The sequence below is a fragment of the Sipha flava genome, unplaced genomic scaffold (genome assembly GCF_003268045.1).
Source record: "Sipha flava isolate LNK unplaced genomic scaffold, YSA_version1 0_pilon_pilon, whole genome shotgun sequence".
Taxonomy (NCBI): domain Eukaryota; kingdom Metazoa; phylum Arthropoda; class Insecta; order Hemiptera; family Aphididae; genus Sipha; species Sipha flava.
Window position 1 is genome coordinate 4730688 of NW_020271713.1, and position 11230 is coordinate 4741917.

The 11230-nt window shown below is 23.2% G+C and overlaps 2 protein-coding genes across 3 annotated transcripts; one reads left to right on the top strand and one right to left on the bottom strand.

Moving 5' to 3' along the window:
- Nucleotides 1–690: 690 nt before the first annotated feature.
- LOC112693995 (calcium channel flower) lies at nucleotides 691–6254 on the bottom strand. Of its 2 annotated transcripts, XM_025569297.1 has the most exons (7): nucleotides 5990–6254; nucleotides 2255–2375; nucleotides 2091–2172; nucleotides 1867–1992; nucleotides 1638–1745; nucleotides 1353–1468; nucleotides 691–982 (listed from the first exon to the last, which is right to left on the bottom strand). In XM_025569297.1, the coding sequence occupies exons 1-6, from the start codon at nucleotides 5990–5992 to the stop codon at nucleotides 1354–1356; spliced, it is 555 nt and encodes a 184-aa protein (XP_025425082.1). In that variant the 5' UTR covers nucleotides 5993–6254; the 3' UTR covers nucleotides 691–982; nucleotide 1353. The 2 variants fall into 2 exon arrangements, with proteins under 2 accessions (XP_025425082.1, XP_025425091.1); XM_025569306.1 differs by lacking the exon at nucleotides 1353–1468 and having other exon boundaries at nucleotides 5990–6248.
- Nucleotides 6255–6443: 189 nt separating this feature from the next.
- LOC112693987 (macro domain-containing protein CT2219-like) lies at nucleotides 6444–10961 on the top strand. The gene is made up of 7 exons (XM_025569284.1): nucleotides 6444–6686; nucleotides 8189–8344; nucleotides 8418–8534; nucleotides 9280–9383; nucleotides 9489–9519; nucleotides 9610–9683; nucleotides 10798–10961. Exons 1-7 carry the CDS (start codon nucleotides 6503–6505, stop codon nucleotides 10882–10884), a joined length of 753 nt encoding a protein of 250 aa, XP_025425069.1. The 5' UTR covers nucleotides 6444–6502; the 3' UTR covers nucleotides 10885–10961.
- Nucleotides 10962–11230: the final 269 nt, after the last annotated feature.

Below are 11230 nucleotides of genomic sequence, written 5' to 3' on the forward strand. Positions count from 1 at the left end.
TCAGGTTGCTTAAAATATTTTTAATGATAATAAATTAAATTGTTCAACACTTTGTATAAACTTGACAATAAATTGAAGAAGTACACCTAATCAGTATTGAAAATTTTTAGTTAAACTTATGTTGTAATTTGCTATTCCAATTTAAATATTTTATTTTATTTTTTTTAATTAAGATATGACTGATATTAAGTAATAAGTTGCTAATATAAATTAATTATATCACATGTATTATAACAATTAACTTCAATTAAACTGATACATAATGTATTTATACAATTGCAGGAACGTTCAAGAGGTATTATAAATAATTATTCAAAAAGAGTATTAATTTTTTGGGATTGCTGTATCATATAAATCATTAAACCATAAATTTAAACAATAAATAAAATAATGGAGTACCTATAATTTTTAAATGAATACTAATATAATTATGTTTATAATTACATATCATTAGTATTATTCAATTAAATAAAAAACATTTTCAAGGTGATTAGAGATTCTGTAGTCATTTTTTAAAGATTATTTAAATAAAATTTATAAAATTTGAAAAGGTTTATAATAATTAAGATAATTATCATGATGTATTAGTTAATAAATTTCACGGGATCAGAGAATTTTAAAACAAATTATTAAGTATAGTTATACATTAATTTTATTGAATAATAAAAATCTTAAGAAAACAAAAACCATGAGTAAAAAAGGTAAAATTAAGGTTATTAAGGTAATTAAAAAGAAAATTAAGGGACTTAAATATTTTCATCAATAGAGTACCAAAATAAATGAGTATCAATTTAGAGACCGTGATATATTGGAATGCATGTAGACAATAAGGATTATGTAACCATTCAGGAATCAATAACTTAATATTAAATTGGTTTTAAGTGAGTCCTTGGGGCTTAAATATGATATTCTTCTACTAATGTTGTGGATGACTCAGGGCTCTAACGTAGATGCAGTTGATTTCATTTGATCAGCTGAAGCTCTAAAAACAAATATTAAAATATTAATAAAAGAGTAAATATAAAAATATACTATTAAAAATAAATTTCAAACATTTTAATTAATTTTAAATCAACAAATAAAATAGTTTAAATAATAAATTTAGTTTTTAGGACGTGCAGTTTAATAAATTGAGGATCATAAATCAAATCTATAAATATTTTATAACAAATGTGATAGAACCTTGGTTACTACAAATAAATTATGAAAACTAAAGAAGTGATACATCAACAATCTATATAATAGTATTTGTCTGGTCTATTTAATGTGCATTTGTATACAACATTTAAAATAAATAACCATCCAATAATATAAGCAACAAAAATACACTATAAAGATTTATTTAAGTTTGCCTTAAGTAGGACGCCACACATCAGGATCATCCATGAATGTTGTGTGATGTCCGCCCATAGGTTGAGAGACGTTATCAACAGGAGAAGCTATTGCGCCCATGTCTTCCCTAGATCCTCTATTAAGTATGTATTAGAACAAACACAAAACAAAAAGCCAGTGTTTTTAGAACAATAATATTCATTCATAATTGACAAATATTAATGGCACTCATTTGATATAATATTTATACAGATGTGAAAATTTAATAAATTTAATGGATAAAATTATAATTGATAATAACTTACTTTTTTCCAACCGACATAAGACCATACAATAAACCAGTACAAAAAACTAAAGCACTGGCAATAAGTGTACTTGGTCCGAAACAAAGAATTAATGGTATAATGGATACTCTGAAAAAGTACATTAAAAAAATAAAATAAATAAAGAATTGTATAATATATTATAAATATATATTAAATCATTAAGTTAGAACTATCAATTTACTAAAAACTTTTACGACATATTTCTTACATGATATAGAAAACAGCTCTAGTCCAATATGGTTTACTTTCAGCAATATCACTAACTTGCTGCATATAATCAATAAATACACAAAGAAAAGGTGCTTCTAATGCTATTAGTAAGAATCCTACAAGTCTGAAATTACAAAATATATAATTTTAGATTAAAATTTAATATAGTTTTAAATAAATAAATAAAATATTTTAAAATTCATAGATAATTATTATACATACAGCTGAATAGCTCCACCAAACACACAATCAGTATTTAAAAACAATATTGCTACTGCATTCCAAATACCAGTAAATATATTAACTGAAAATAAAACAATATTAAATTTAAATCAATAAAAAGTTATGCAATTATATTAAATGAAAAAACAAATTATACTTCATACCGATTCCTGCAAATGTACCAAGTGTTCTACCACCATATTTTAGATGCCAAGGAATTTCTTCCCTATTTTCACCTTCATCGCTGGCTCTTTTCCAAATATTTGTAACTTTATCTCCCATAGACTATAAATAAAAAAATATTATTTGAAAATGAAAATTTGTATTTTATAATATTAATAAATTAATCATTTATACATACATAGAATACAATTCAATGTATTAATCAAATAAAAAAACTATAAATGTATAAATCAAGTTTGTTTTACTATTACGTAATATATGTAATATAATAACTATATGATATATAATACATTTATCATACTCCACTGACTTTTTATTGTAAATACAGACAAGTATAATATTACCTAAATTTTTTTTTTTATTATAAGATGAGAACAAAGTTTACTTTACTTATTTGCTTGTTATTTATTGTTTCAGAAAAAAAATATACATAAAAATGAATTATTTTCAAAATTGTATATTAAACAATTGTTAAACACAATAAAGAAATAAATAAGTTTTATTTTATTTCACTTATTTAAAAAATATACATATAAAATAGTTTATTTTAATTTGATTAAAATATTTAATATAAATAATTATAATTATTTAATTATTTATTATTCATACAATACAAACAAAAATATTAAAATTAATCTTCTGTATTGTATCTTAATTATGATAATGATTATAATTATGATTTATATTAACTATAGTTATTATAAATGAATATTACACAAATAAAATAAAATTTTAAGAATTTTTAATAATAAATAAAATAAGAAAATATTAATAATAGGATGTAATTTCTTTCACATAATTGTATAATATTAAATAGAACTAACAACTTGATTTAATTCAAATAAATTATTAAATGTACTATAGATTTTGGATATCTGTCATATTCAAATTTGATATCATGTTGAAACAAAATAGAACTTTAATGCAAACTATGTATTTCTAAATTCATAACACATAAAAAAATAGCTAAATATTAAAACAAATTCTAACATCAATGTGTCATACAAAATAATAGTTTAAAATAATAAAATAGACAAACAATGTTTGGTTAAATTAAAATTAAAGTCAATAGAAACTTTAAAATTGATAAAATCAAATTTTTTAATTGTATTTTTAAAAAAAAGTGTAATTTAAATCATAGATATTTTCAGTGACAACATTATTAATAGATTAAATTCTAGTAATGTCAATTAATTTTGAAATGATCCAAAATACATTTGCTTGAAAATAAAGAAATTTTTTTTTTAAGTATTCAAAAAAAATATTTAGATATTTGATATTTGACAATGATATAAATATTTTTGTTATAAATAAAATAAGTAATTCTTTTTTTAATATTGAATCACAAGATTACTTTTATATATTAACAGAATATAAATTTTTAATTATAAATTATTTAAATTATAATTTATTTTCTTTAAATGTATACTAAAAATACCAATAAAATATTTATTCGAATAAGCTATAAAAATTAAGAATTATTTTAACAATATATTTTTAAACAATTTTAAGTATTAACTTGTTAAATTAAAGTTTGATAAATACGATTTTAATATTAAAAATAATGTAACTAAAATTAGATCACTTTATAGACACCTAAATTAATTAATAATTATAAAAAAATAATTTTATTCTAACAAGTTCTCACAGAATTCACTGAAATTTAGTTTCAATTAGACAATTACAATTCTATGAATTTTTATTGACAAATATAACAAATTCCATCATAAAATATTGCAAGAATCAAAATCCTCATTTCTTATATTTTACAAGATTTTTTAACATTTTTAGGTGTTTAAAATATTTAAAGAGATGATAAATCATAAAATATATTTTAATTTAAGATTTATTTTTTCAATTTAGATCACTTTCAATTTGTTACTAAAATTTTCATCATATTTCTATGATAGTAAAAAAAAAAAAAAAATGATACTCAAAAGTTGCAACAAGGTTTTATAAGTATAACAAAGTGAAATGTTGACAAAATCAGATATTTCAACAAATTTAAATTAAATTATATTGGACATTCCACAATTACAAAAGATTTTAACAAAATTTATGTTGTTATAGGCATTTGAAATTCTTGAATATTCCAAATGCTAGATGCCTTTTTTTTTTATATTTGTGAAGTTAGAACATTAAATTTTAACATCCTTGTTAAGAAATATAAATCTTCTACTTTAAAACCATATTTAGAAAAACTAACTGATTTTTCAAACTTTCTTCGCTCAGAATCATTTTTTCGTAAGTTTTTTCTAGACAAATTATTTATTTGTTTCAAGTTTTTAAAAATGAATACAGCAATATCATTCATCTATTTCTATACCTAACCTGACTGTAGTATTATATATCCTAGAAGTTTTATTCTTTCTTATTTTGAGTTATATTTTCTATATATATGCAAAAACTAATTAATTTATAGGAATAAAAATAAAACTTGGTATCTATAATAGTTTTAAAAAATTTTGAAATTCCCCTCTTCCATTAATAATTAGTTTTATAAATCTCAGATAAGCCATATTATATATATATTAACGTTATATTGTTTACAATGAGATATATTAAATAAATTATCTAAATGTATAAATAAGTATTTTCAAATAGATAGTATTTAATTTCTATCTAAAAATTATTTTCGTTCGGTATACACTTCAAAAAAATTTTTAAAATATATAATTTAACTACCATAATTCAAAGTATAAAATGAATAAGGCAATAAAACAATAAAACTAATAAAATAGATACTTTAACATTCCAACATTCCTATAATAATATTATTATTATTATTATTATAAACATTCCTTTAATAAACCAAAATAATTGAAAACATTTTATGATGTGGACATACAATATATAATCTCCAGAGTTTTTCTAATGTTAATACTCTTAAAATGACTTTAATATGTATGCATTTTAGTTAAAAAAAAAAAAAACCCCACAAAATATGCAGAGTAAAATGTATTAAAATTAAAAATTAATTATAATTCATAAGTACTTATGTATTTAATTTTTATAAGTTGTTATTTTTATATACTATATTTTTTTTAATATTAAATATATACTAATTTACAATACGAACGTTATACTTTGACACAATGGTAACTGTAAGACAAATTATGAGGCAAAATTAAATATAGATACTGTTTTTAAGTCATAAACACTACGGTATTTTATCACATATTCATATATAGGGTGTTAATGATATTATATAAGAATGAGTAATATAAATTGTTATACTTAATGGTCGGTAATATTCTGATAAGTAGAAAAGCTACTAAAAGGGGAAACTATGTAAATATTGCCCAAAAATAATGATATTAGGTAATTAATGGCAACAAAGGAATTATTACAAATAAAAAATATTATTAAATATCTATTTATTATGAGCATTGAATTTTGAAATCATAAATCATAATTATGCTTCTCAAAACTTAATAAATAATAATTATGAAGGGACATCCCATGGAATAAAAACGAGCGAATATATAGATTTTGTTATGTTATATTGCGATTGATATTATTCACCCTTATCGACCGGTCACAGATGACGTGTGAAAACGGCGAGAAAACCTTCTCGACGCTCTAGCCAAACCACGTAATGCGCTTACGCCTGTTGGTACTAAAAATCGAACGAGAATTGCGTCCGACAAGGGATAAAGCGAAGACGTTACGATAGCGTTTAACGCGATAGCTACGGGCCTTCGGTATGTACTCACCATGGCTGTGACTAAGAGTGGGCGTGTGCTCGGGACCCGGGAACGTACGGAGCGACTGACGGTCGTGGAGACGCGACGAAGGCGGTGGGCTCGGTAAGAATCGGTTTTCACGGTGACGTGACGAACGCGACTGACCGTGCTCGTTGGGTGCGTGTGTGCGGTTTTGCGTACTGCGTACGGGCTGGCACTCGGACGACAACGATGTTTTTCGACGAACGTGCGTTATCACGGAGGGGCAAAGCTAGGTCGTCGTCGTCGTCGTCGTTATCTCTCGTTGTCCGTCGATAAGATTGTGGTTGTTAAAACATATAACACGGCTGTGGTTGGATCCCGTGGATAACACAAAACGGGTAATAGACGTCTGGTCGTCCACAACAATCACGTTATCCGCGGAACCGACACCACACGGCCTACGCGACATACGGTCATACGCGTATCGCCGATAACCTCCGACCGGCGGCGACGACACGTCGTCCCCATCAACTGACTATCGAACGATCGCGCGCACGTCAGATGAACGCGCTACTGTATTGGAGTTTGTTCGCTCACCCGTTCCGTTTGTCTGCCGCACGTCCGCTCGTTTACACTTTTTCTCACAGTATACGTTTTACCGCGCACTCCGCGAAAATGACCACAATCGGCTTGGACTCCATACCGACATGGCCCATATACTTCGAACAGGTTTTGAACGGCACGAGTAAGCACACGAACACATCAAATTGCTCGTTTGTTCTTCTCGGTAACCGACACCGATTCGCGTTCATGGCTTATTGCGTCGTCGTATTGATTCCACCGGTTAGGTTGGGTCGAATCATTTTTTTCATCAAGTTATTATATCTCGTCGTCGTCGTCGTCGAGTTTTGTTACACCGTGTACACCAATACGTTTCACGTTATTCCCGAGATAAAATATTTTACTCCTTTGATATTTTATTACGTTTTCTCCTGTGTGTGTGTGTGTGTGTGTGTGTGTGTGTGCCGTGGTACATGAGACTTCAAAATGGTGGACCGCCGTATACGCCATTTGATTCATAGGCCGATCGGCGAGTCGTGTTAAATAGTTTACCATTTTACTATGTATTTGTTCAGATTTGCGTGTACTTCGGTCGTCTTTTTCTACTACTACATCCTTTTTTCCTGCAATGGAATTATTCGAAATGATGATAGGGTTTTTTCATTTAATGTTTTCTCGTGATATAAGTGACAACATTTTCTCAATAATTATTAAAATTTCCAATTTATTAATATGGCTGATCCATTCCAAAGGATTTTGTTCCAATAACATGATTGTATTGATTTTTTGTGTTTGTAATCAGTTTTTACTGAACCTGTATATTAAATCATTCATTCATTTTCTATATCTGTTTCAGAAATATTTCATAATTGACATTAGGTAGGTTACTTCACATAATCATTTAAATTACAGATGATTATCAAACAAAAAAATATTACATGTTTTGCTTACTTGTGGAATATAATCATTTTCAACCAGATATTTGAAATAATATATGTATAAATGTTGTAAATGATCTGAAAACCACTTAATTATAAAAAAAAAAAAAATAATTTTAATTATATTTACATTCTATGACAAGGAAATGAGTAGTGTTCATTAATTATGAAACTTTTTTTAAAAAAATATTTTAACTACATCTACTAATTCATTGGTTTTTATATACTAATGAACATTTTTGATCATATAATAAAAAAAAAAATAAAAACTAGTAAATTGTTATTACTCATAAATGAGTATATAAATAAATAGTATATGTACATAAGTACATTTTTAGTTTGAAATCAGTCATACTGAACCATTAAAATAATACTTCAGACTAAGAATTTATTTATTTATTTCTATATATAAACTATTTATTTACATATTTTATAAATAGTATAAATAGAAAATGCATGTTTAAAAAATAAAAAACTTTCATATTACTTATGCTAAACAACATAAAAATATTTTGGTTTTTTATTTTTTTATTTGCATCAAAAATCTGTTATTTTGCAATTTTTATGAAGAAATATATTATATTTTTTATTATAATAATAACTTAAGCTTTGCAAATTAAAATATATAATGGGATGGATATTAATATTAACTCATTTTATTTATAAATAAATATTGCTACAATTTTCATATGAATTAATTTAAATTGAGTATAACTTGCCTACAATCATATTTATTGTTTATTTATAGTTAGACCCAGTGTTTTAAAATCTCTCAATGGTCCAAAACCAAATGTTAATAAGAAATTAAATGATAAAGTCTCTATTTATCAAGGCGATATTACTAAACTGGCTTTGGATGTAATTGTGAATGCAGCCAATAATGAATTGATTGGTGGTGGTGGAGGTATGTGCAAATACAACATTAATGTTTATTTACAAGTTAAATATTTGTATAATTTATTTACATTAATTTATAGTTGACGGTGCTATTCATAGAGCTGCTGGAAGTAAGCTCAAGGAAGAATGTTTAACATTGAATGGATGTAAAATGGGTTGCGCTAAAATCACTAAAGGATATAAGCTTCCAGCAAAGTGTAGGTTTTAATTTATAATTATAACATGCATTAATTTCATTATAGTTATTATTAGGTAATCATAGATCTTGTTTATAAAGAATTTATTAGAATTTAATACTTATTATTTTTAATAACTTAATATATATATAATTAAATAATTCAAGTATAAAAAATTAAAAGTTTATTTAACAATTTTAAAAAATCCACATTTTAGAAAAACTTTGTTAATTGATGAAAGTGTATGTACACAATCAAACATTTCAATTAATGTTTTGATTATATACAATATACACAAGATGTTAATACTTAAAAAATTGAAGTAAATTTTAAAATATAATGGTAATAAATTAGTTTTATAAATACTAAGTTATGATTAATTTTTAATCCTTTGAATTTAGTTTTTCATTTACAGTATAAGTATTTGAATATATATTATGAATTAAACTTGTTTATAACTCTAAGATTTATAATTATTTCTTAAATACTTGATTAATAAATAAGAAACTCCAAAAAAAAAAATTAAGAAAGAAAACAATTTCAATACCTTCAATATTCAATTATAAGATGATTTATATATAGAATTTTTTTTTTTAATTTTTTAAATTGTTTTACATAATCTATAAAAAACAATATTTAAAATAAGTGTAAGTGAGATTGCTAATGGTATCTGTGGAAAAAGTTTTTGAACGAAGAATTGCCTCTAGTTGGTAGTACTTGAACATCAATAAATTATAATTGATAAATATGTAAATTATTATTTTAGATGTTATTCATACAGTTGGACCAAGAGGAGAACAACAAGACAAACTACAAACAGCATATGAAAGTTGCTTGAATTTAGCTGTTGAAAAAAAGTTAAGAACAATTGTGAGTATTTGGTCCATAGTTTTTAAAAGTTGTTTCTCATTTACACTTAAATAATTAATATTTATAAATAATAAATATTTAATATTAATAATTTATACGTTTCAGGCTTTTCCGTGCATTTCAACTGGTGTTTATGGTAAATATAACATAATTGTCTTTTTTTTTCATTTTATAATTATATTATATATATATATATATATATATTATATTATTTTTAAATATTTAGGTTATCCACAAGAAGAAGCAGCTATAGTTGCATTGAGAGTTATAAGGGACTTTTTAGAACATGATCATAATTTGGTAAATCTTAACTACATCGATTAAATTAATTTGTTGATTGCATTTACATATTAAATTATAAACTATTAATAATACTGTTTAATGTAATTTTTAAGAAAAAAACATATTAATGTTATTACAGTTAACTAGCTCTTTTCTTTTTAAAAATAACTCATTATATAGAGCTTAATACTAAGTGTTTTAAGATTCCAAATTAAAGCTTTAAATATTCATAATTTGTTAATTCATGGTGAGTTTTAACTATAAATTTTTTTATATATATTTAAATATGTTCAATATAATCTTTTTGATAGGAAAATATATGTATAATTAATTAATTCAAATTCTTAAATATTTCTTACAGTATTAATATAATTTAAATAAAAGTTCTTGCTTGTAATATATATTTATATGGACAAAAACACTTAAAAAATTGACTGCTTTTTAAAACTTCAATTATTTTATTAAATTAAATTTTCTATTTTTTAAAAAATTGTAAATAAATATAATTAATATTCTTTCATTTCATTTTTATATTCAGTATAAATATTTTAATTATGTTATAATGATTTTAAAAATCTTAACTGTTTATTCATATGTATTATACAATAATACTTCAGAAAAAACTTATATTATTTTTATTATTTATATTGATGCTATAAGAATTATCTGGTAGCAATGTATATATTTAATAATGTTTTCTTATTATTTTTAATTATTAACAATAGAACATTTTTGTTTTTTATAATTCATGATTCATTAAATGTGTTTACATTTGTATAAATTTGATTAAGTTTTGTTTAGTTAAGACATTTGTAATTAGTATTTTTTTAATATACTCTATATTGAGTTATATTTTTATTATTATAATAAATATAAATGCATAACTAATTTAAATTTTTATGATGGGAAATAAATTTAAATGTCTTCTTAATTTTCTAATAATATTAATGTTAGGTGTACCTTTTTTAATGTTATTATTAACAGTTTATTATCAATTTAGTAGTAAATCATTTGTGTACTCTTATTTGGGTATTTATAAAAATATCTGAAAAGGTTTTATGTTATTTTTTTTTTTTTTTTTTTTTTTTGTATGGTTATAAACAAACACTCAATTTTAAACTTTTTTTTTCAGATTGAACGTATAATCTTCTGCGTATTTCTTGATGAAGACAAAGAATATTATGAGAAGTATCTTCCATTGTTTTTCCCACTTGAATAAAGTTATTTTAATATAAAGGTTAATTACAACTTGATATGAAATCATACTTAATACACTTATTTATATTTTTTTTTTTTTTTTTTTATTAGTTTTATCATTTTTTTTACTGATCTATACTATAATAGTATACTAATGTTTTCTTTTAATTATAAAACTATAATTGAGATTTACATACATTTTTTTTCTGAAGTCTTAATTTTATAATTTATATTACATTTATATTATTTATATTATATTCTAGTGTGTCATCCCCTAATATGTGTCTTAATTTTTAATGTCCATTGAATTTAGATTATGTATAGATTTTATTCATTCATTATTTATTTAACAGTGTGAACATATTTTG